We start from the raw sequence: 27,276 nt of genomic DNA, 5'->3' as shown, positions 1-27,276 counted from the left end.
ATATATATATAAAATTAATTTTCACCAGCCATTAGAATTGTCCACCTTTTTATATTCTGACAATCTGCAGGATAAAAAAAAAAAAGGATACCACCATCTGATTTTTTATAAGTATATCTTTATAGTAAGTAATAATTACATTTACTGTGGGGAATTTGTACATGTGCATAACACATCGTAATTCCTTTCTTGTTCCCTTCCCCCCGTCTCTCCCTGCTTCCTCCAACTCTTGTTGCCCTTCCTATTTACAGAAGTTCTATTACCACTTTTTATTTTTTAATCTTTTTCCCTTCCTTTCCTCTAGCAACCCTCTATTTCTTGCTCTTTCCCATTTGAAAAAGATCTCCTTGCTTCCTATTATCTATCTTTTATTTATTTTTAAAATTAATCTTATTGGTGCATTTTAGGTATTATTTATATTTTTGGTTTCTCATGTGAGAGAATAAAGAAAACATGGTATTTATACACAATGGAGTACTACTCTGCCACAAAGAAGGCTAAACTCGAAACATGTGCAGGTAAATGGTTATATTTTGAGATCCTAATGTTAAATGAAATACAAACACACAAGTTTAAATAACATGATCTGATTTTAATTTACAAAAGTATATATGTAAAATATATCTGTGTGTATGCACGTATGTATATGGGCATGCATAGGTATGCCAAGAGATTTTTAACTTACCTGTTTGGAAAGTGACTTCCACGTTTTAGCCACTAAAATAAATATAAAATAATTAGATAATAAATATGTCATGTAATGTATATCCATATTCAGTAACCATCAACAACCATAAGTCACAACCAAACTTTCATGTCCAAATGGTAAATTTTTTTAACCTCAAGATTTGACTCTAAGATATGATTCTATTTATTTTACTAGTTTGTTTCATGAACTATAAACTTTATAATAGGTAATAATCAGTAGAATAGTAAATATTTTTCCATAGTCATATTATCATATTTGGAGCTAAATCACAGGGAAAGGAGTTAAAGTGAGAGGGAAACTCGTCCTGTTTCACATTCTTCTTCCCTACAGCTATTCAAGAAGCATCTTGGAATAAGAATGCTGTAGTTGAATATCTGGGTTCACTCTCTTTTTCTGATTCCTCTTTACATCCTGTAAGATCTCAGACATGAATCCTATAATGTTGGGACAAATGTGCCGTCAACACTGCTGTTTCTTTTGTACAGATTTAAACCATGTAAATATCCAATGCCTGCCTAAGAACAATGTCCAGGTACTGGTACTGGTATGTGATTAACTGGTAACATACCTGTAATATAGCTGCATTAGGATAACTTGTAAAAAATATTTTACTACATTACAACAATGCCAACGAGCTGGGGATTTAGCACAGTGGTGCTGCCGCTTACCTTGCAAGTGCAAGTACCGGAGTTCGATCCTTGGTACCAAAAACAACATCAAGAACAGGGCTGACCAGTATTAATTTCTACATGGCAATGGAAATAGTTCTGAATAATTAATAACTAATCGAATTCAAAATCTTAAGAAAGGTACCTTTTTATGCACATTTTTAAAAGCAATACAAAACTCATTTTGATTCAAAGGAAGGAAATAAGTTTTTAATATTTAGCAAATTGATTTTCATACAGATAGATATCTCTTCTAGGTTGTAACATCTTTCACCCAAGATAATTTATATAAACCTTTAATCAAGTGATAAAAATCACAGGTTTATAAAATTTGACATGTGAACTTAACTGTGGACTGTATACATTCATTTCACAATGACTTTCCTTTTAACAATGTAAATAATAGGATTTTGTTGCTCTTGAAATGTAGCAGTAAGAAAAGAAAAAAGAACAAATGGCAGAAAAGTATATACATATACTCTTATGCAATGCTCAGGAGCTAATTATCAAGAGAGGAAGTTAGACATAGTCTTCAGCTTTGTAGGGTTTATGAGATATCCATGGTAAATTATTCACAAAAGACATATTCATTCTGCCAGAAGTGTAAGATGTTCCACATTAATAGCTTTTTAAAAATAAAGACTAAAGAGCCATTAGGATAGTTCTTCAAAGGACTTTCAGACTTCATAAATTCCCTGTTTTATATGAAGTTACTACATATATAAATATAAAAAGTGGGGAAGGGGACTTTAATTCTACTGGAAATATTTTATTTTTTTAAGCTGTAGTTTTACGCTCATTATATTCTTAATACTTGTTTGTATTTCTGAAATTTAAAAAATACATTAAAAAAATCTAAACTAATTCTTGATGTTATATTAAAATAATCAATTACTGATTTTAGTTCTACAAGGGAATTCACCTTTTAGATGCTATTAAAAGTGATAAATTTTCTAGTTTTCAAAAAAACAGTAACCAACAATCATAATAATTACATACTATATAATTTTTCCTATTGAATGTCACTATAATACTATATCAAAACATCTTAAAAATCATGCTTATAAATTCAAGTGAATGTGATGTTGATGACTACAGACACCAACATTCATTAAAATGCTCACTGTGTGCAAACACAATTCATAGAGTCTCAAAAAATTTGCCAAGTTTGGTTTTGCTATATCCTTGCCCCTGGAGGAAAAAAATGGCTGTAATTGTTTTAATCTTGTTTAAAGTATTTATGTGATAGTTTCAAGGAAATCAAACAACTGATTAGACAGAATACTGATTTTAGGTGACTTTTCTTTCAGTAAAATGAAATAAATTAGGAGAAAAATCCAGTTTCTTGGTATTTTACATATCTCAAATGCATTGTGTTCAAACTAAAACAGTGATTTTCTCTTCAAAACTTATTCCTATTGTCATCCACTCAGGTAAGCCAGCAGAAACCCTTAGTACTCATTGCTCTTTCACCATCACTTTTGGAGGCTTTTGAGGCCGCATTAACATCCAAGTTATAATACAGTATCAACAAAGAATATCCACAATTATCATAAAGGCTATTAAAATACCCTTCCCTTTTCCTACTATCTATATATTCATATACTTCATAAGAAACATTATATAATACAAAATCCAAAAGCACAAATGAGAACCCAACTGTCTTTTATTAAGTCAGACAAAAGATTTATTAGAGTGGGACTAATGTCAAAAGTTTGAGAACCACTGTTCTAACACTTGGAAAAGTCAGAAACAATTATCCTCTATTTAACACTGTAGGATACAGGACAAATACAGAAGAGATATAAGTAGAAATATTGACTTGGGCTAATTTTAAAGCAGGTCCTCTAATTTACTGTTTAGACTGTATATAAGAATGAACAGGCAAAATATAAATCTCTTAGAAGGAATATCAAAAGTAAGATAGTGCTGAAGCTTACAATATGTCAAAGCAGGAGCAACTGAAAATTTTTGAAAAGAGAAGAGAGATGAGTAAGGATTTATACGAAATAGTAGGCTAGTAACAGTACACATCATATTGCCTTTTGAAATACATACTTTTAAAAGTAGAAGAATAAAGTTTGGAAAAATTATTAAGACAAATAAAAATATATACTTACATTTGGGCTCATCTGTTGTAACAGCCAAAATAAAATCATATGGAGTCATGAATAACTGCCCTTCACATTCTATAGAAGCAAATAAACGAAATCGCCTCTCCCAAGATGTAGCATAGAGGTCTAAGTCTTCAATATCTGTTCTGCCAACAGCAACCTAAGGTTAAGATAAACATATATTTGAACTGTGTGAAACAACATTCCCTTTTAGAAGATAAATGCTTTTAGTTACATTAAAAGTGAATTAACCAACTAAATGAAAAACTGTAAAAAATTATCTTATGGATATCCATAATTGTTTTATAAAAAGATTGTTCACAAAAATAAAATGAATTAATGTTTGAAACATTCTACCATGAATGTAATTAAGGGTTTCAAGATTTTTAAACTAGTACTTCAGATGATCTGTGATTTTTTAGGGTGTTTTCTTTCTTAAGTTTTAGCATTAAAAAACATTAAATTACAGAGCCAGTGGGCAGAATACCTACATTTGCTGAATACTTACTATACAGTATATATTAACTTATGTATTTGATTAGAAGTCTATCACTAAAGCCCATTAATTTCCAAAAAGAAGAAATTAAAAGCCCAAATAAGCTGTTCACAGCAATTACTAAGAAAATCACATAGTAGTAATATTTAGAGTTGAAATTGCTAATACAGTCAACTACCAATGGCCATTCAGAAAATTGCCTTGTGTGAAGATTATTAAAATTGGAAGGTGTGTGTGTGTGTGTGTGTGTGTGTGTGTATCCTCTGTTTTCTTTCATTTCAAGACCTTTCCTTGTAGACAAATAACTTACTGTTGTTTTCTCTGAACAAAATATAAATATAAATTTATTTTTAAGTTTTTTTAAATTTTAAAATTAATATATACCAATCATATAGAATTTAGAAAATAGGATTTTAAAGTATTTATAGATGATAATTTTCTATTATCTTTGGCCAAAGAAATGGAATTAAACCATACATACTGTTCAGTAATCTGTTCTTTTGTACATATCAATTACTGATACAGGGCCATTTTACTGTGTCACTAAATATTCTAGTAGTTAATGTATACAGCTGTAAGACCGACTTTAAAACTACATGTTTGTTTTTGTCAAAATACAAAGATTATACTTTTCACATTATTCAGTAATATAATCTTTTATGCTTATTAATATATCATGGCCCATTTTCCTATTTTACTATCTAGAAAACTATAAGAAACTGAATAAGATTCTTTAGTAAAAATCTGTAACATAATACAATAAGCAATCAATGTGGTTCACATAATTGATAGTCTTTTACTATTATAAACAATGACATAATAACTAGGCTTGAAAATATTCAGAAATATTCTCAAATTGTTCTTTGAGATTAATTCCAAAGAGTAGAATTGAATGGTCAAACAGAATCTTTTTGTATATATTATCAATTTGCTTCTAAAGAGTTTAGAGTCATTTAAATGCCAAAGACAAGGTGGCTCGGCAGTATTTTAATAAAAATTGTTTAAGCAGGTATTGTGGAATTGTTTTGGCTCTGTCATGGGCAAGACATGAGAAATTGAAGAAGACAATGACATTTATAGACAATAATCTCCCTGACTAGTCCCAAGGACCATACATATATTCCCTTATACACATATACTCCAGGAGGTTCTTCCTCTCGGGACAGAAAAACCACAATTTGCATTTTCCTTGGTAGGAAATTTCCTTGGGACTATGATTGACCCCAATGAACCATGATTTAGCTTCAGCGGATTTCACGGGTGACCACTAACCAGGAGCACCCATTGTTTTTGTACTATAATCTAAAGCCATGTCTCAGACTAACATTCTGAAGAATTGTTTATAGTATCTATATTTGCTATGACTTAATAGGCACTTGACCTAGGACTTCTGCCTCTACCTGATGCTGCCATTATTCCTACTGAAGTTCCTGTTTTTCTAATCAAACTTTCCTTCCTTAAGCACAATCTATCCATTTCCACAGCATACCAGACCTGCTCAACTACTGCAACCGGGAATCTGATGCACCTTGTGTGAACTAATGCTAACTTCTCCTTTACTTCTGAGAACAATTAATTTAAAAAGCTTGCGGTTTCCTCTTTAATATCTCACATCCACCCACTGACACTACCTTTGCTCAAGTACTCATTACTTATGCCACTACCTTTGCTCAAGCAAAGTTTACAGTAATGACCTGGGATTTTTTTGCCTCTAATACACTCTATATTGAAACAAGACAAAACAAGAAGCAGAACTGTAGAAAAATCTGCATCCTCTAATCACAGGAGTAAGGGTATGAGAAGAAATCTCACTACACAGAAACAAAGTTTTTCATTAAAACTGTATGAATTCTACCTCTCATTAGAAATCGCCAAATAAAACCTCAAAATGTATTTACAAAACTCTGTAATTTATATTCATTTAACCCTTTGTAGCTTCCAAGATGAATATTTAATATCAACTAATGAGCTAATCTTCATTCACTATTATATATAAATGAATTAGTGCCATGGAAAATTAAAATTGCATTAGGAACAAATGAAAATATATAATCTTGGTTTAATCATGCTCTGCCTACATATGCCTTACTACTTCCAAAACTCCCCAGTCTACCTGCTTATTTTTCTACACTTTATCAACAGACTATTTTCATAGTCAATGATCTAATGGTACAAGATGAAGAACTTTTACTGTGATAGAGTTCTGATTAAGATAACGTTCACAGGGCTGGGGATTTAGCTGAGTGGAACCACACCTGCCTCGAAAGCGCAAGGTCCTGAGTTCAATCCCCGACACTGGAATAAAAAAAGTTAAAGTTCACAGTGTATAGGAAGCTGATATAGAGTAGTCCATGAAGTTCTGAGGCAGGAGGCTTAGTTACGACTGGTGAGTAGGGTGTGACAGCTGGTGGCTAATGAAGAAAACATACTTCTCTGGAGCTAAACAGCTGGTACACCCAATCTCACCCCACTCCATTGTTGGAGGTAAAAACAGAAAGGTTTCCAACCTGACTGAAGGCTCTGAGCTAGTATAAGTCAATTTTTTTTCATGAGAACTCACCGAGGGTAACTGAGACCCTCATTTACACACTAAAAGAAATACCAGAGGAGGACTACATGATACTAGGCAAGAAATAGGGTAAGTGTAAAACCAGGTACCTGTGCTTCAAGACTGCTGCATGGTCATGCATATACATCAGGTGATTGCTACACTCCTTACACAGTGTTAATGCTTTTATAGAAAACATATAACCTCACTGTACCTAAAGCATGGGGCTGCTCTTTCTGTGGAATAGTTTCCTTTACTATTTGGTGTTGGGGTGTTTTGTCTATGGGGCAGCTTGCTACTATATTCTGTGTGATGCTAATAAATTTTCTCTCTATTAATTGCTATTGCCCATATATGATTTCTATCTTTCACAAATCAAAGAATTCATGGAGCCAGTGACAGACTTTGTGGTGAATCTCTAAGGGGCAGATACAGGTCAGCAGACTAAAAAAATGTCAGAAGAAACTCAGATCTTTAAGAGATTTACCTTTGTTTTTTTTTAACTCTGCCAAGGTTAAAAAAATCTAAACCCTCTACCATTACTATTATGAACACTCAAAAACAACCACCAATAAAAAAGTGGAAAATTATATCAAACCAGATACCCTCTTGTCAGTTGGACTGATACAAATATCAGTGATCTTATACCATGTTAATATTCTGGGCCTTTAAAATATAGCTGCTTCCCTGGAGCACACTGGCATAAAGTTGTGATTAGGTATATAATCCTTATACTGCAAAGACTGGGTTAATACAAGTACATCCATATTTACCAGCCGATAGACTTTATTTTAAATACCATCTTGCTTACTGAAATCCAACTTTATTTATTTATTTAGGTACCAGGGATTGAACTCGGGTCCTTGCGAGGCAGGCAGCGGAACCACTGATCTAAATCCCCAGCCCCTGAAATCCAACTTTTAAAATTAATTTCCAATTTACATAAACATCTTTCATTAATACTTATATTTCATTTTGCTTCAAAATCACTACTAGAGTACAAATTTATCAATAAATATATGTGAAAGCCACTCTGGAAAGGTAATCTGAAAGTCAAAAAGCCTGAATTACCTTCATTTACTTATTAAAAGATTAATTGCTAAAAAGAAAATAATTATCAGTTCAATATTATGCACTTAAAAATTAAGCCTTTCAAAAGTGGCAACATAAGATGCTATTACTTATGAAGGGACAGAGACTGAAAGGAGTTATAGAAGTCAGTCATTTAAGAAATTCATTTAAATTATATACATTGAAAGTAAAAATTAAAAACATTTAAGAAGGTGAGGAAATGATAACCTTTAAACTATTAAGAAATATTAAAGACAAAACCCTATCTCTATATTTACTATGAAGAAAAATATAGCCTGAGAAGCTGAAGGGTAGGAGAAGCATAGGTGGAGCTGAAAACTGAGCTAGCTTAGTTTCAAAGAACTCTGCTATAGAGCTCTGCTATCAGCATATTCAGTGGTTATTTACTGCTAGAACTTCATGAATTTAAGCTAATATTACCAAAATCTAGACCTAACTCATTGATTAAAAATTAGAATAATTTCTGTGTGTGCTGGGATGAGCTTTTTGAAGTTTAATGGTGGTCTTTAAGCTATGGCCAATTCCAGTAATATGAAGGTGATCCCCAGTATGTTTCCAGGTAATGCCAAGGGAATAAATCTTTGTTCTATAACAGATGGAATGTGATTCTTTCACTTAGATTCTCAGGATGGTCACCTTCCAGAAAAACTTCTGCTGTTGTGCCTTCTCTATTTTATAATCTAATGCTCTGAATCAACTCTTATTAATCACATTTCTTGTCCTAACAGCTTAAACTCTGACAACCCAGCTTCTCCAAGAGTCACCACTGTACTGTGGAAAAATTGTAGTTATTTTCTTTTATAAATCTCTATCATTTGCATTCCTCCTTTCTCTCACTCACACTGGGTCACAATTTGTTTACTATCTGTCTCTGTTAATCATGAGTTCCTTGAGAAGAGTAATAAGTCCTTATTTTTAAACCTCCAGTAATCACTTAGTGCCTGGTATGCATCAAAGGCTAGGGTGAATGTTTACGTGAATAAATTAATTACTGCCACTGAGTAATAAGCACCTTAATGGATACTGAGTCTGGTCAAATGGACAACCAGAAGAAAAGCATGTGTTAGCAAGGACAACCAGAAGAAAGATTTCTGACTTGAAACTAAGCTTTTAAACTGAGATAAAAAAATCTAAAGCATTAGTGGGAAAAGTACTACCTTATGACTTATGAATGTCTACATGTTTTTTTTCAGCTTTAATTGAGTTTATTGGTACATTTTAGGGATACAGTACAGTTACATTTACTGTTTGGATCTTGTACCTCTACATGACAGGTGTTGGTTCTCATTTTTTCCCCTTGTCCCTGCCCTCCATTCACCCCCTTCTCCCCTCCCCATCTACAACCACTTTATTTCCATCTTTTGATTATCTCACATTTTTTACTTTTCCCTTTTTACTCTTCCCCTACCCATCCCACCTTCCCTACACCTTTAGCTCCTTTCTTCCCATTTCTCAATGTCAGTAATCTTATTAGGATCTTCTGTATTATTGCAGATCATTCACTCCAGAGAAACTATTCGGTATTTACACGTGTGCCTTATTTATTTCAGTTAGGAGTATATCTTCAATATGTATCCATTTTCCTATGAATGAATCTATTTTCTCATTCTTTATGGCTGAGTAATATTCCATTTTATAGAAAAACCACATCTTCTTTATCCAGTTTCCAACGGATGGGCAAATAGGCTGTTTCCAAGTTTTAGCTATTACAAACTGTGCCGCTATAAACATGGGTGCACATACTTCTCTGTAATATGATTCTTTTAGTTCTTTTGGAAAGATACCCAATAGAGGGATGGCTGGGTCAAATGGAACCTCCAGTCCAAGCTCTTTGAGGTATCTCCATATTGATTTCCATAGTGGTTGCACCAGTCTGCACTCCCACCAACAATGGAGAAGGGTTCATTTCTCCCCACAAGCCCGCCAACATTTGCTATTGTGTGATTTCTTGATAGCAGCCATTCTTTGTGGGGTGAGGTGGAATCTCAGTGTTTTCATCTGCATCTCTCGAATGGTCAGTGATGTGGAACATTTTTTCATATATTTACTTGATGCTTTTACTTGTCTAATAAATGTCTGTTCATTTCGGATGCCCATTTTTGAATCGGGTCTTTATATTTGGGGGGGCTGATTGTTTTGAGTTCTTTATATATTCTTGGTAATAGTCCTTTGTCTGAGGAACAGCTGGTAAAATTTTTTTCCCACATTGTAGGTTGTCTCTTAGTTCTGCTGATGGTTTCTTTTGAAGTACAGAAGCTTTTTAATAAGATGAGATCCCAGTTGTTGTTTCTATCTGCTAGTTCCTGTGCTACTGAGGATTTGTTCATAAAGTCTTTTCCTATGCCAATGTCTTCCAGAGTTCTGCCTAACTTACCTTCCAGCAAGTTTAATGTTTCTGTTTTAATATTTAGATCTTTAATCCATTTGGATTTTAATTTAGTGCATGGCGAAAGATAAGGGTCTAGTTTTAATGTGGCAGGTTGAAATCCAGTTTTTCCAACACCATTTATTAAAGAGGCTATCTTTCCTCCACTGAGGATGTTTTTATTTTTAACTGACAAAGTAATTGTAAATATTTGTTGAGTAGAATGTGACATTTAAATAAATGCATATGATACATAATGATCAGATCATGGCAACTGGTATATTTATTACCTTAGACATTTATCACTTGTTTGAAATGTTCAAGATCTTCTCCACAAGCTATTCTGAATTGTTCAGTTAATCACTGTCAATCATAATTATCTTAATGTACTACAGAACAAACTATGTTATTCCTTGTATTCAGCTGCACCCCGATAGCCACCAACCATCCTTTCTCCATCTCTCCCTTTGCATTGACCTTCCCAGGGGCTAGTAATCTCTATTTGATTATTTAAATGGATCAATTTTTTTTAGATTCCACATGAGTGAAATTATGCAGTGTTTATTTTTAGGCATGTAGCTTACTTCACTTAATGATCTCTAGTTTCGTCCTTGTTGCTGTAAATGACAAAACTTCAGTTTGTCTGAATAACAGAAATTTTAATTTTCTTTATCCACTTCTCAGTTGGTGGGCACTAGATTGTTTCTATTTCTTGCTATTCTGAACAGTGCTGCAATAAATAAGGGATGTAGATGTCTCCAACATACAGGTATATATACTTTGGATATACTCAGTAATGGCATTTCTGCATTACATGACAGTCCTATTTATAAATGTTTTACTTTACCTTCTGGGATTTAAATTCTTTAATTTTAATTTTTATGATTATATGCTTACAGTGCATGACTGCATTAATCATAGGGAGCTGGTATGTGTACATAACATGTTATTAATTTTATATCCCTTTCCCTCCTTCTCTTGGGTTTTAGATTTGTAAATCTATCTCTCTGTGTATTATTATCTATTATTTTGCTCTTTTTCTATACTTGGGCTTCTTATATAATAAAACATTTGATATTTAAGCTTGACTGACTGATTTATTTCACTTATCATCCAGGTTCAAGGTGCATCCATTTTCCTATAAATAAGTCAATTTATCCTTTTTTATAGTGGAGTAGTACTCTATTGTATATAAACACCACATTTTCTTTGTACATTCATCTATTGATGGACCTATGGATCTCATCCAAGATTTAGCTATTATTAGTTGTGCTGCTAAAAATGAGTACACATGTGGTTGCTGTATAATATGATATTTTAGGAAGAGATATAGAAGGGGAATAGCTGAGTCAAAGGGAATTTCTATTTTTATTTTCTGAGGAATCTTCATATTGATTTCCATACCGGTTGTACTAATTTACATTCCTCCAAACAATGTAGAAGGGTACCTTTCCCTCCACAGCCTTGCTAGCATTTGTTATTATTTAATTTCTTTACAATAGCCTTTCTTTCTGGAGTAACTTGGAATCTCAGTGTTGTTTCAATTTGTATTACTCTAATTGCCAGACATGTACTTATAAGCCATTTGTACTTCTTACAAGTATGTTCACTTCACTTGCCTGTTTTGTTTTTTTTTCTCACTGTTTATTGGTAATTTTAGGTATACAGTACAGTTACATTCATCATTAGGATCTTGTACCTCTACATGACAGGTCTTGGTTGTCCTTTTTCCCCTTATTCCTGCCCTCCCTTCACCCCCTCCTCCCTTGCCTATTTACTAAAACTGTATTTCCATTTTTTCATTTTCTCATATTTTTTCTTTTCCCGTATTTCCTTTCCCCTACCCTTCCCAAATCCCCTACACCTTTAGCCCTTTTCTTCCTATTACATGTTGTCAGTTATACCATTAGGATCTTATTACAATTGCAGTTTTTCACACCAGATAAATTATTTGGTATTTACACGTGTGACTTATTTATTCCACTTAAGAGTATAGCCTCAATATACATCCATTTTCCTATGAATGACTCTTGCTTTCTCATTCTTTATGGCTGAGTAGTATTCCATTTTATAGAAAAACCACATCTTCCTTATCCAGTCTCCAACTGATGGGCAAAAGGGCTGTTTCCAAGTTTTAGCTATTACAAACTGTGCTGCTATAACCATGGGTGTGCATATATCACTGTGGTATGGATCTTTTAATTCTTTTGGAAAGATACCCAGCAGAGGGATGGTTGGGTCAAATAGAACCTCTAATCCTAGTTCTTTGAGGTATCTCCACATTGATTTCCATAGGACTATTGTCTATAATATAGGAAGAACTAAAAAAATCAGTTGCCCATTTTTGGGGGGGTTCTTATATTTTGGGTTGTCTAATTTATTGAGTTCTTTATATATTGTAGATATCCCTTTCCAAGGAATAATTGGGGAAAAATTTTCCCATTCTCTATGTTGTCTCTTCACTCTTTTGGTTATTTTACTGTGTAGAAGCTTTTTCATGGGATATAATCTCATTTGTTGATTCTTTACTTTTTTTTCTTTTTGGTACTGGGGATCGAACTAAGGACCTTACAGTTGTGAGGCAGGTGGTGGAAGCACTGAGCTAAATCCCCAGCCCTCATTTGTTGATTCTTGATGTTATTTCTCATTCAACTGGGATTCTGTTCAGAAAATCCTGTCCTATGCCTATTTTCCAGCAGATTAAGTGTATCTATTATAAAATTTAGATTTTTTTATCATTTTGACTTTAGTTACATACTTGGTGAGAGATATAGGTCTAGATTCAGTCTTCTACATCTGTATAGCCAGTTTTTCTAGGACCATTTATTAAAGAGGCTATCCTCCAGCATTATGTTTTTTTACCCTTTTCAAAGATCAAATGATTTGGCTGGGGTTATTTATTCATCTTCTATTCAGTTTCACTGATCCACAAGCCTATTTTTGTGCCAGTACCATATTGTTTTAATCACTGTTGCTTTATAGTGTATCTTCACATATGGGATTGTGATGCTACCTGCTTGTCTTTTGTTACTCAGGATTGTTTTTACTGTTTTGGATCTCTTCTGATTCCATATAAATTTTAGGATTGTTTTCCCCAACTCTGTGAGAAATGATGTTAGCATTTGGATTGGGATAGTATTAAACCTGTGCACCAGTTTTTGAAGTATAGCCATTTTGATTATGTTGCTTCTGCCTATACAGGAACGGGATATTTCTCCATTTTCTGATGTTCTGTTCAATTTCCTTTTTCCGTCTGATGTAACTTGCATTGTAGAGGCATTTGGCATCCTTAATGCTTAAGTGTTTAATTTTTTTCATGCTACTGTGAATGATATTGTTTTCCTAATTTCTTTTTCAGTAAGTTCATTATTAGTGTCTAGGAATGCTATTGATTTTTATTTTGTATCCTGCTACACTGATGCATTTGGTTATCAATTCTAGGACTCTTTTGTGTAGTTTCCTTGGGTCTTTTAAGTAAAAGATCATGTCATCTGAAAATGATACAGTATTTTGACTTCTTCCTTTCCTATTTTATGTCCATCTTATTTCCTTTCTCTTGCCTGATTGTTCTGGTTAACATTTCAAGGACCATAATGAACAGGAGTGATGAAAATGGACAACCTTCTTTTTCCTGATTTTAGAGGGAATGTCTATGGCCATACTACCCTGAACATGCCCAATCTCATCTGACTTTAGAGAGAAAGCTTTCAGCTTTTCCCTACATAATATGATGTTGGCAGTACAATGGTCATCAATCATTTTTAATGTTGAGATAAAGACCTTTCTATAACTATTTTCTTCAGGATTTTTAATCATGAAGGGATATTCGATTTTGGTAAAGACTTTTTTTTGCATCTATTGAAATGATCATGTAATTTTTGTCCTTGTTTCTGTTTAGATGATTAATTACATTTATTGATTTGCACATGTTGAACCATCCTTGCATCCCTGGGATGAAGCCTACTTGGTCATGGTGTATGACTTTTTTGATAATTTGTCACATTGTTTGCCAGTATCTTGTTAAGAATCTTTGCCTCTATTACATTAAAGAAATTGGCTTATAATTTTTTGGTTGGATCCTTGTCTGGTTTGGGCATCAGGATAATGTTAACTTTCATGAAAAGTTCTGAAAGTACTTCTTCCTTCTATATTGCATTAAAAAGCTTGGAAAGTATTGTTGCTAGATCTTCCCTGAAGTTCTTGTGAAATCTGTCTGTGAACCCATCAGGTTCTGGGTTTTTCTTAGATGGTAGTTTTGTTTTGTTTTTTTCTCCTGATTTAATTTCATTCCTGTTACTGGATTGTTCAAGATTTATAAGTCTTGGTCCAGGGATTTAGCTCAGTGGTTCTGCCACCTGCCTCAAAAGTGCAAGGACCCAAGTTCAATTTCAGGTACAAAAAAAATAAATAAATTGTAAGACATCTTGGTTCAATAGTTTTGGTGATTCAAATGTATCTAGGAATTGCCCCATTTTTTCTGGGTTCTCCAACTGGCATACCATATGTCTACAAAGCAGTCGCTAATAATTTTCTAGATTTTGGCAGCGTCCATTATGATTTCACCTTTTTCATTTCTAATTGCATTAATCTTTGTCTTTTTCCTTTTGGAGGGGTTAAGATTGGCTAAGGATATGTCTATTTTATTTATTCTTTTAAAGAATCAGCTCTTCAATTTATTGATTCTTTGTATTTTTAGTCTCTATGTCATTAATTTCTGTTCTATGTCTTTATAATTACCTTGCTTGTACTAGCTCTGGGTTTGGATTGATTGTTCTTGTTTTTCTAAACCCTTGAGATGTGTTTTTATTTACTTGGGCTCATTCTATTTTTCTGATGTGGGCATTCACCACTATAAACTTCCCTGTAGGACTGCTTTCATTTTGTCCCGTAAGTTCTGGTATGTTGTATTCTGGTATTATCATTTAACTTTAGGAACTGATTTATTTCTTTTTAATTTACCTGTGACTTTTTCTTTATTCAAGAGTGTGTTGTTTAATTTCTGTATGTTTTCATAGTTCCTGTCTTTTCATTTTTTCCCCCAGGAATTGAACTCAGAACTTTTGAGTTTGCCAGTTAGGCCCAGCACCACTGAGCTACATCCCTAGCTCTGTGGTTTCTTTTGCTACTAATTTCTACTTTCATTGAACTGTGGTCTAATAATATACATGATAAAATTTAGATTCTTTTGCACTCTTAAGCATGCTTTATTAACTAGTATGTGGTCTATTTTGGAAAAAGTAATGCGCAGAAGAATGTGTATTCTGTTGTTGGGTGGAACACTCTGTATATCTCCATTAAGCCTATTTGTTTGAAGTTCTGGTTCAACTCATAATTCTTTATTGACTTTTCTATTTAGTTCATCTTTTTGTGATAGAGGAGTATATTGTGTTGATGCTTATATTTACAACACTATAATTGTGTTGATGCTTATTTGATCTTTTATGTCCCTTTGTTTTATAAAGTTAGAGTCATCATAGCTTGGTGAATATATGTTTACAATTCTTATCTGTTCCTGTTGAGTAGTTCAATTAACAATATGTAATGTCCTCTACCTTTTTCCTTTAGCTTTCACTTGAAAGCTTGATAGCTACTCCTGATTGTTTTGTAGCTCCTCTTGGGTGGATTTTTAGTCTATGAATTTCTCTGTTATATGTTTCTTGTATATAGCATATCAATGGATTTTTGTTTCTTGATCCATTCTGATAATGTCTTTTGATTGATGAGTTGAGTCCACTCATAAGTATTGACTTACTCCTGTCATTGTATTGATTTCCTGCTGCTGTTTTGCCTCTTTTCCTTCTACCTTTTTAATAACCCTACCTGATGTATTCATTTTACTGGATCTTTTGGCATTGTTAGCTTCATTGTCTTCTTCTAGGACTTTCCTGAGAATTTTGTGGAGTATAGTTTGGTGGTCATGAATTTCTTTAGCTTCCCTTTATTATGAAAGTATCTCATTTCTCCATCAATTCTTGAAAGATAATTTTGCAGGATATTACAGTCTGGGTTGGAATTTGTTGTCATTAAGAGGCTGAAGCCCTTCGTTCTATGTTCATCTTGCCTTTGAAGATTAGTGTTGATAAATCTATGATAATTCTGATAGGTTTTGCCTTATAGGTGATTCACTGCTTTTTCCTAGCAGGCTTTAAGATTTTATTCTTGTGTTGTAATTCAGTATTCTAATCATTATGTGACATGCAGTGACTTTTTTCTGATGATGGCTATTTGAAGTTCTATATGCTTCACTTATCTGTATGTTAAATTCCTTTTTTTTCATATCTGAAGGGTTATTTGTGTAAACAGGTTTTTTTTATACTCTTTGTACTGTCTTCTGATTTTTCATTAATTGCAGTTACACTTAGTGTTCTTTGATCTAGGAGCTGTTGGATCCCTTTTTCATATTCTTTTGTTTTAAAGGTATCTCTCATTAATCAAGAACCACAGCCATGTCCTCTAGATCTGACATTCTGTCTTCAGATTGGTCATTTCTGGTACCCATAATTTCAATCATGTTTTTAATCTCCTGAATTTCTGTTTGGAACTTTCTTATGGATGCCCATTCTTTTCTATACTGGGAATTCATGTTTTGCATCTCTTTCTTTAGCTCTACTAGCTGTTTATTAGTGTCTTTTATAGACTTGCTAATTATGTTTCATTGCAGTCATTACGTGATTATTATATCTTCTTTAAATATGGCAAGCATTTTATAAAACTTTTATCCCCATTGGTACACTTTCAGACTTACATACTGGGTAGCTTATGATTTCCTACACAATGTACTGATTTTGGGACAGTTGGGAGCTTTTGGAGGTTATCATTTTGTTTTTTTTTTTTTTTTTTTTTTTTTTTTTTTTTTTTTTGTTTTTTTTTGGCAGAGGTCAAGCAGAGTGTGCTGGGATTTGTAAACTCTTGCTCAGTGCCGAATTCTTCGGAAGCAAGTCACAGTATTATGATCCCTGTCCCTAAGGCAATTCAGGTATTAGCAAAGAGACAACCAATTGCCAGTAAATTCAGTGAACAATGACATCAAATGTCAATTAGATATTGACAAACCCTAGGAATCACTCAAAAACAGCCCTTCACCAAAACAAACTCTAATTTTGGTGAAGACAATTAGGGCCCCACTTATATTGGCCTAATAATTCAAAGCACCAATTTCTGCATGTTGGCAGCAGTGCCACAGCTCAAAATACCACTGGAATAAACATCTTTTTTCAGGTCCACCCCCTCTGATGATTATTTCTAGCAAATCTGACCTCCCACAATAGGACCTGTAGTCTTCATCTGAGCCTGTGCCCCATATGGGGGCATCCCAGGAAATCTCTATTTAGCTGTCCCTTTCTCCAAGGTTATCTTTTTACCTTGTCTCCGTGGAAGGTATCAATTCAGACCTGAAATAAAACTCCCCTCCTAGGTGTTGGTCTCTTCTTCGACTGAGTCAGTCTACTGGTTGTCAACTCTGTTGCCCTGTGCTATTAAGAACCCAGGGACTGGAGGTGGGGCATGCAGTTCTCAAATTCTCCTTGTTCCTGGAATTGGGTGGTTTCTTGAAGTTCTTGATGAATCCAGTGGTGAATCCATAGGGTCCTGGGTCCTGGGCTTTTCTTAGTTCACAGTGTTTTTTTTGCTTTTTTTATTTTTATTTTTTTTTTTATTACTGACTCAACTTCATTGCCTAGTATTAGATTGTTCAGGCTTTTTATATTCTTGATTCAGTTTTAGTAACTTGTATATATCTTAGAATCTATCCATTTCTTCTGGATTCTTCAATCTGTGTTTACTGGAGTACAGGGTTTCAGAGTAGGTACTAATAATCCTGTGAATTTTGGATGTGTCTCTTTGATTCTGCCTTACTCATTTCTACTTGTATTGACATGGTTTCTTTTTTCTAGTAAGAGTGGCTAAAGGCTATCTATTCTTTTGAAGTACTAGCTCATTGGTTCACTGCTTCTTTGTACTTTTAGTCTCAATTTCATTAATTTTTGCTCTGATCTTTAAAATTCTCTTGAACTAGCTTTGGTCTGAGTTGTTGTTTTTCTAGAACACTGAGGTACATCATTAGGTTATGTGGACTTGCTCTATTTTTCTGATGTGGGTATTCACAGCTATACAGTTTCCCCTTAGGATTGCTCTCATTTGTTCTATAGCTTCTAGTATATTGTATTAGTATCATTATTTAATTCTAGGAGCTAATTTCTTTTCTGATTTATTCTGTGGCCCACTGATTACTGAAGAGTTTAGTGTTCAATCTCCATGCATTTGCATAATTTCTGTGGTTTTTTTTGCCACTGATTACTAGTTTCACTGAACTCTAACCTGATAATATGGTTGGGGTAATTTTGAATCTTTCCTATTTACCTAAGCCTCTCTTTTTTTTAATGAGCTAGTACATGATCTGTTTTGGAGAAAGTTCTATGTGCTGAAAGGAATGGGTTTTCCATTGGTAGAACAATCTGTAGATATCTATTAAATTCATTTGTTTGAAGGTGTGTCAAAATCTGATATTTCTTTGTTGACTGTTTTGTCCAGTTATTGATTTGTGATAATGGAGTACTGAGGTCCCCCCATTGTAACTTTATTATTTGATACTTTATGTTTTTCATGTGCTTGTTTTATGAAGTTGTATTGCTGTTTTTTGGTTCATATATAAATGTTATCTCTTGAGGTTGCATTGTTCCCTCAACTAATATGAAATGACCTTTGCCCCTTCTAATCATTTTTGTTTTGAAGTCTATATTATGTGAAAATAGGAAAATAGCTACTTCTGCTTATTTTCAGACTCCCATTGTTAGGAATAGTTCTCCATTCTTTGATTTTTAGTCCACGAATTCCTTTTTGGATTAAATGTGTTTCCTGTATACAGCACACTGTCTTGTTTTGTTTTGGATCCAATTTATCAACTCATATACTTTGCTTTTTAATTTTTTGTGAAATGCCTGTTTTCCATAATGACTGTATAACAACTTACCATTCCATCAGCAGTGTGCAATGATTCCCCTTTCTTTATATCCTTGACAGCATATGTCATATCTTTTTGACCACTACCATTTTTATGGAGTAAAGTGAAATCAAACTGCAGTTTTGGTTTGCATTTCTCTAATGATTTGTGACATGGAGCATTTTTTCTTATAATTGTTGGCCATTTTAATATTTTTTTCTGAATATCATCTAGTTAGGATTATTCCTTTATAAAAATTGGGTTGTTTAGTTGCTACTGAATTTTGGGAGCTTCTTATATATTATGGATATTAATCTCATGTCAGGTATATACTTTAAATATTTCATCCATTCTGTAGGTTGTCTCTTCACTGTGATTATTTCCTCAGTTGTCAAGAGTTTCTTTTGTGTGATATAATCCCACTTGCCTATTTTTTTCTCTTCTTTCAGAGTCTTGTCCAAGAAATCCTTGCTCATTCCACTGTCATGAGGGATTTTCCTATGTTTCTTCTAGTAGTTTTACAGTTTTAGATCTTACATTTAAATATTTAACCCATTTTCAGTTGATTCTTATAATTGGTTAGATAATCTTATATTATTAGGTTTGTTGCTAGCATCTTTAATGAAAATCAGTTGGCTGTAGATGTGTGGGTTGACTTCTAGGCTCTTTAGTCCATTCCTGGTCTGTAGATCTGTTTTAAAAGTAATATCTTGTTCTTTTAAATACTATAACTTTTTAGTATATTGGAAAACCTTGGATTCTAACTTGTTTTGAGAGTCTCTTGTAAGACAAACATTTCTAACACATTTTAACTTGATTAAAAAAGTGTTATCTTGCAATATGAGTACACAATGGCAAACATCATGTTCACAAGTGAATCAATGGTTCTCTCTCTCTTTGGGGTTGCAGGTGATCCATCTCTCAACAGCAAGCAGTTAGGAGGAGATTTTGTCTGTAGAGGAGGAGGAAGAAAATAGAAGGAGGAATTTCTCACTTCAAATGAGATTAGGGAGATGTGTAAAATGTGAGAAAGTGTAAAATTTTATAGAAAAGCACCACCCAAATAAGGCTGTACCAGCGTGAGTAATGAATCTATTTAACAATGTAATGTCACATTTCTGTGAAATCCTCAAAAGGAGGCAAAAGCAAGTATTATTGGATAGGTTCCTTGTTAATTTGCATGAAAAGAAAATGATTTTATTGAGCCAGTAGTAGCAAAAATTCCATTAACAACAGTGAAAGTCATCCTACACACTAACACTCCTCTCATCTCCCTCATACCTGCCACAAAGGTTTTCAAAGGGAAGTACAAGTTAATTTATTTTTCTTTATATTTTGTATTATGCTACAGTATTATAATCATTTTATGTAAATATCTTTAGGTTGTGAAATGAATCACTTGAGTTTCCATTGTTTCTTTTGGGGGAAATTCTTTTAGATATACAAGTGCTTTGGATACAAGCATTTTTCTGGAATGAATTATGCTTATAAACCAAGGTTTTATTGTTTTTGAAAGTGATGTTTTTCATCACTTCTGCTTACATTTGCTTGAAAAACAATTTAGTCACTTGGCCCCAATTAAGCACAAAGGATCCTATAAAATGAAAAAACCGAGTATCTATATCCTAGCTATTCTGAAGAAAGAAAAGAGATTATATAAATTATGTAGTCCCTGTTACGCTAACTTTGAGCGATAACATCAAGGACACACAGAAAATAAAGGAGTGGGAGAAAAACTTAGAAGAATACATGATATATATTTAAGAGAGATTTTAACTTCTAAAACAATCCAAAACTATAGAATAAAAGCCTCATGGAAGTTAACTTTTAAGTCACCGTCATTCATTTTGTAGAAAACACTAAATCACTGTATATATGGCAGAAAGTTTCATACATTTACTCCCTGTAGTAATAATCATTAGTACCCTATAGTTTAACTTATGAAATCTAAACTTAACCAACTACAGGTAACAAGACTATCGTCACCAAAGTTTTGCTCTATAATTATAAAATTTTGTTACTCCTGAACTCGCTAAGATTGCTAAGTTCAAAGCTCCAACAAAAATAACTACAATTCTAAATCTAAAATATAAGCATCAAAAACAAAATAGAAAATTCCTTGAAAATGTATCTATGCATATAGATATATTTTAAATCCTAACAAATTCCTTCATTTATTTTAATTTATTCATTACTAAAGTAAAATTCACATTGAAAGTATCATCAAAACTTCAAAATAAAAGATAACATGCATAATCTTGACAAATATTACCTTTTACAAGTGTAATACAATTATAATTTCATGGCTTCATATGGGTATATTTAACTAGATAACTAAAAAATTTATAGTGCTATTTTTTTACAGACTAGAAAAATACAGACATCTAAAATTTAAGATAAGGTATCACTGTGGTACCTTTAAATGCAGTAAATTTTGTTGAAGAATTAGAATTTTTAACGCACCAAATTTTGTTGAAGAATTGGAATTTTTTTGTTTGTTTGTTTTGTTTTGGGGGGGTATGGGGGAACGAACTCGGTCCTTGAGCTTGTAAGGCAGGTGGTGGAACCACTGAGCTAAATCCCTGGCCCAAGAATTGGAATTTTTAACATCAAAAAAGTATTACAAACTTCCTTTTGAACCTCAAAGTTATCACAAAAATTATCTACAAGTACAAAGTTACACAATAGAAAGATAAAAAAAATCATAGAACTCTAGATCTAGAAGAGAATTTAAGATTGCCTTTTGATATTACTCCATCTAGGAAATTATATCTCATACCACCTAGGAAATTACTTTATGGGAACTGCTTGATATTCTTTATATGTTTGCTAAATATGGTTAAAGAATATCTTATATCTACAAAGGTCTATCTTTTCTACTTTATTTATTTAAAAAAAATTTTTTTTGTACCAGGGATCGAACTGAGGACATTGAGGCTTGCGAGGTTTACTTTATTGAGAAAATAGGAGCTATATTCTAGGTTGGTAGTCTCAGTTTTCCTATTTATAAAAATGGAGAATGTGGAAATAAAAAATTCAAACACATTTGTTAAATAGCTTAATTTATTCATAGAAATAATAATCATTTTTAGATAACTATAAATCCTCTAAGTCATGCTTTCAGAACAAAGATGAGAAGATTAAGAATTTGCAGAAATGAAAGTTGAATTTTAAAATTATTTCAAAAAATTTCTAAAAGAAGTAAAAAATATTTTATCATGCAATTATCTTATTGGAATTTCTAAATGCAGACCTCTGCAACTAGTACTTAGATGTTACTTCTTAAAGAGTAAAACCATGGCCTTCTTGCAACAGAGTTCATCATTATCCTTCCTATGAATAACAGAAAGTAAATGTTCACTTCCAAGACACAGTCTCATGTTACTGCAGGTCAGTGATTTGAAAATTTATGCTGTGGTAAGGTCTGGCTTTCCCAGGGAGACAAGATTAAATGCCAGATAAAGGATTCACTACTAGACAATCAGAGAAACTAATGCCTACAAGCTGTTAACATCATAAAGTAACATGAGACAATTACAAAACAGTGTATAATGCACTGCCTTTTACAAACCAAGAAACAGAGAAATGAGAATGACAAATAGAAGAAAAACAAGAATCATTTGTACTAGCCCAAATTTTTACATTACTCATCCTTATTTATTTTACATTAAATCAAATCAATGCTGTTTTAGAAATAGAGATTTTTTTTTTTTACATGTGGCTTTCTTATATAGATTCAGGCTTACTTAAAAGAGTCTAAGAAGACAAAAGAAGTAACATTTTCCTAACTTGTTAGGTAGTCAAAAGGTTAAACATTTTGCAGTATTGGAAAGTCCCAAAGTACTGTATGTAGCTGGGGTGAGATGAGCATGATCGAATTATATTATGTGCATGTACAAAGCACTAAAATGAAACCCATTAATCTGTATAACCAATATGTATGTACTAATAAATGATATGAAATAAAAAGTACTCAATTCTATGTAAGAAATTGAACATTGGGTATATTTTTATAAAATGCACACTTTTATAAAGTGTATGTAATCTTTTAAGTTCACATTTAAGATTTTTATGGAATGGGGAAAAAACAAGAACCAAGACATATCATGTAAAGGTACAAGATCCCAATGATAAATGTAAATGTATTGTTTGCTTTAAATGTATCAATAAACCTAATGGGAAAAAAAAGATTCTTATGGGACATACATGAGATTGCATTTAAGTACGTAAAAGATTTTCACTGGAACATTACATGTGGCTTTCCTATGTGGCTTCAGGCTTACTTAAGACTCTAAGAGATGAAAGTAGTAACATTTTCTTAACTTGTTGGGTAGTCAAAAGGTTAAACATTTTGCAGTATTGGAAAGTCCCAAAGTACTGTAGCTGAAATATTTTGATGCTTAGCAAATGTGTCTATGTGGAAATACATACAGCTGAAGACAAGCCAATAGTATATTTCTGGCAGGGATCAAACAAATGAAAAAAACAAACACCACTAGTAAAGCAACTGACTATTTATGATTTTTAAAGTCTCTATTTGTATCGTTAAGCTTATATTTATAGGGTTCCTTACAAACTTATCAAATACTTCTATATACATTCTCAATATTTGATAAGAAGATGATAAAAGTGAATGTATTTTTTTTAAGGAAGCAGTTGTGCACTGTGTTTTTTCATTTAGAGCTCATCTTGTCTATTTAAGGATCTGGCTTGAGCAACACTTCCTTTGCCCTGCAACCTAGTTTTTCCTTCTCTATTGAATAATTCTCTTCAAGCATACACATATGGCTGTTCTTCCCATCTTAGAAAGCTCCCGGTCCTACTGCTCCATTTAGCTATCCCTTTCTCCCTGCCATTTCCTTACAACCCTTTAAGACAAGGTTACTGAAGAGAGCTATCTATTACTTTTTTTCTTTTTCTTTCTTTTTTTTGAGGGGGGTACTGGGGATCGAACTGAGGACCTTATGCTTGCAAGGCAAGTGATGGAACCACTGAGCTAAATCCCTGGCCCAGAAGACAGCTATCTAGATTTCCTGTTGCTAATTTCTTCTCACTCTTTTTAAAATTTATTTCAACAGGTTTTACCCTCTTTCTTTCCTAAAACTCTTGTCAAGGTCATCAATGACCTTCTTGTTACTCAATCCAAAGGTCAATCTTAGTTTTCATCTTACAGCTTTTGATACAATTATAAATCTTTTTTCCTTGAAATAATTTATTTTCTCAGCACTCTCCTGAGTTTCCTCCTACTTTTTTGGCACCTCCTTTCTGGTTCTTTTGATGACATTTTGCATCTACATAGTGCACTAGGGCTAGTCCTTTAAATCTATAATTACTTCCCATATAACCTCTTCTGGCTTTTAAATATTCTCAATGTATCAACAAATCCAGAATTTATAGTCTTCCACAATTTAAATTCTGTGAAGTAAAGAATTTTTGTTTACTTCATACATTAGGTTTCCCAGTGCTTAGAAGAGTTTCTGGCTTATAATTGGCTATCAAACATTTGCTGAATAAACAAATAAATGAAGATGATTAAAGAGCTTACTATAATAGTTAAATAATAATTCTACTAAAAATAAAAATATAACATTAAAAGATAATAATGGATTTAGGGTATAGTTCAGTGGTAGAGTGCTTACCTAGCATGTGTGAGGCTCTAGATTCAATCCCCAGAACAGAAAACAAACAGCAAAAACTTCAATATCTATCTGGTATGAATACTATACTGTAGTTGACTTCAGAAAAAGGTGGATGGGAAAGGAAGAATAATAAATCACATTCACTGATTTGTCTTTTTTAGAATGTGAAATTTTCTGATACCGATTTACTCTCGTTTCAGAGGTATATATAAAACTATCTAAATTTATATGTAAGCAACCAATTAAAGATTTGAAATAAGATGTATAACTTTCAAACCTATAGAGGAAAATAAATTATGAAACAGCAAGCCTAATCTAATGTCAGGTGATTAAAAAAACACATCTATGTAATAGAGCAAACATGTTCTCAATCACAATATATATGACAGTATTAAATCCCTCATTTAGAAAAGATAAATAATTGTCTAAGGATATAGCTCAGTGGTAGACAGCATATACAAAGCCTTTAGTTTGTTTCTCATTACCCCTCCCAAAAAAAGGAACTCTCATTCTTATACTGTTTTATTTTTATTTTTGTTTATTGTAGTAATAGGACTTGAACCCAGGACCTTCGCACTAAGCTACATCTGTAACACTTTTTAAATTTATTATTAAAAATTTAGACAGGGCTTTGCTAAGTCGCTAAATTGCACAGGCTGTGCTTAAACTTACCTCTGCTTTTCAGAGTGCTAGGGTTACAGAAGTGTGCCACCTAGTGTGGCATACATTTTGTTTTTATTTTTTAAAAAATCCGCTATATAAATGTTCCTTGTAAAAGTCACAGTTAAACACAGGAATATTTGAAATATATGAAATTAAACATCACCAATCAAAAAATGGGGGGATGAAAAATTCACCAATATACACATGAACTAAACAACTTAAATATTATTATTTGAACAATGATTAGATAAATGTAATGAGAATTTAATCATTTCATACTCATGGCTGAGTCTTTAATAGATATCTGTAAGCAAAAGGATCTGAGTAACAGAAGAAACAAGTGGCTTGTGAACTTTAATAAAAACAGACTGTATAAACTGACCATTTATCAATCTTCACAAAAGTATCAATCAAATAAAATGTGGATACTTTATTAGTTTAATGAAATATTTGTACAGTAGAATATTTGTGTATATTCTTCAGGGACATATCTTTTATAATAAAATTATGAGAACATAAATAGAAACAATAAGTACAAAATTTAGAACAGAAAAATAGGCAAAAGATATAAATAGGCAATTTCTAGGAAAAGAAATTATAAATAAAAATTTTCTACATCAGTTACAGTATTAGGAAAATAGAAAATAACTAACTATAATAAATCATTTTTCACACTCAAATTGGTAAACAAATCAAATTTGACAGCATCAAGTGCAGGGGGAAAACTGCAAACCCCATACTTTATTGCATGTAAAAGTATATCTTGAAGCAATCACTTCGAAAAGACCATTAAAAAAGAGGCCAAGGGTCTGGGGATTTAGCTTAGTGGTTCCAGCGCCTGCCTCGCAAGCACAAGGACTGGAGTTCAATACCCAGTACCAAAAAAAAAAAAAAAAAAAACAGCCAAAGCCGAAACACTACAATTTGAACTGAGCCTTGGCAACTTATTGGCTTACAGAGAGCTTGTCTCAAAATAAAAAAGAGCTGTGGTTGTAGTTCAGAGTGAAGACCTTGTGTTCAACCCCCAGCACTGAAAAAAAAAAAAAAAAAAGAGACAAAGTATATATAGAGGTGTAATTATTATAAAACTCACAAAACAAATAATTGGATAAAAGCAAGCCAAATTATAGTGAAGTAAGTTTAAAGTTCATGTTTTACAGGAATAAAGGTATAGAAAATTTTTAGGATAGTATATTGTTATGTTTTAAAAAGCAAGAACACACTATTATTATTAACCCATTTTTTAAAATGATAACTCTATATGAGGCCTCCACCAGAGCCACAGAGACAGCAAACGAGTTGGAGACCAGGACTCATTTGCTGTGACGCTCATTCCAGTTGTTCTTTCATAGTATATAACTTGGAATAAAAATACAGAAGTTTTACAGTCCTTCACAGGCCTACGATCAAATGATAGCTTCACCACTTTCTAGTTAGGTAACATTGGGAAAAATAATCTAACTTCAGGATTTTCAACTTTAAAGTGGATGGATAAACATTAGACCCATGAATTATAAAGATTTTATTAAAAATGAATGAGAACCCTTTTCCTTTGGCCCACATAGTCACTTATTCAAGAGAACCCATTCTATTTATGAGTGTTGAAATAGCCTTTGGCTGCTCAGCTCCATGCCTAAAGTTTACAGTATCAAGTATATCCCTACTACTATAGTTGAATGTTCCCTAAATTTGCCTAAGGTGATATAACTATTAAAACTGTCATTTTCTTTTGGTTCCCATCTGCCTATCCTCTACTGTCTCTCTAAGTGTTCCTGGCCCAGTCTTAAATATCTAGATTATACAGTGTGGAATTTATTTCTTGAGAATGATGGCTGACCCTTTATAACAAAATCTCTAACAATGACTTGATCCACTATCATCTATGTGTGGCTCTACAGTAACTCCAAATTTTTACAGATTGCAAAAGAAGGAAAAGAACATTAACACCATAATAGCTTCAACTGCACACACTATATGTGTGTGAATGCACATATATATATATGTGTGTGTGTGTGTGTGTGTGTGTGTGTGTGTATATATATAT

At 32.8% G+C, this 27,276-nt stretch overlaps 1 protein-coding gene across 1 annotated transcript in view; it reads right to left on the bottom strand.

Annotated features, from left to right (window-relative positions):
• Positions 1-27,276, bottom strand: part of Micu3 (mitochondrial calcium uptake family member 3) — a 116,879-nt gene that overhangs the window by 55,045 nt on the left and 34,558 nt on the right. The window contains exons 3-4 of the mRNA XM_033765585.1: positions 3,498-3,651; positions 686-717 (exon numbers count right to left, since the gene is read on the bottom strand). Of these exons, the coding sequence (XP_033621476.1) occupies positions 686-717; positions 3,498-3,651 (186 nt within the window). The remainder of the gene's footprint in view (positions 1-685; positions 718-3,497; positions 3,652-27,276) is intronic.

This window comes from Fukomys damarensis, unplaced genomic scaffold (genome assembly GCF_012274545.1).
Source record: "Fukomys damarensis isolate Sample0158 unplaced genomic scaffold, DMR_v1.0_HiC HiC_scaffold_18, whole genome shotgun sequence".
NCBI lineage: Eukaryota > Metazoa > Chordata > Mammalia > Rodentia > Bathyergidae > Fukomys > Fukomys damarensis.
Note: the sequence above shows the minus strand (reverse complement) of the source record. Positions and strands in the feature narration are given on the sequence as shown.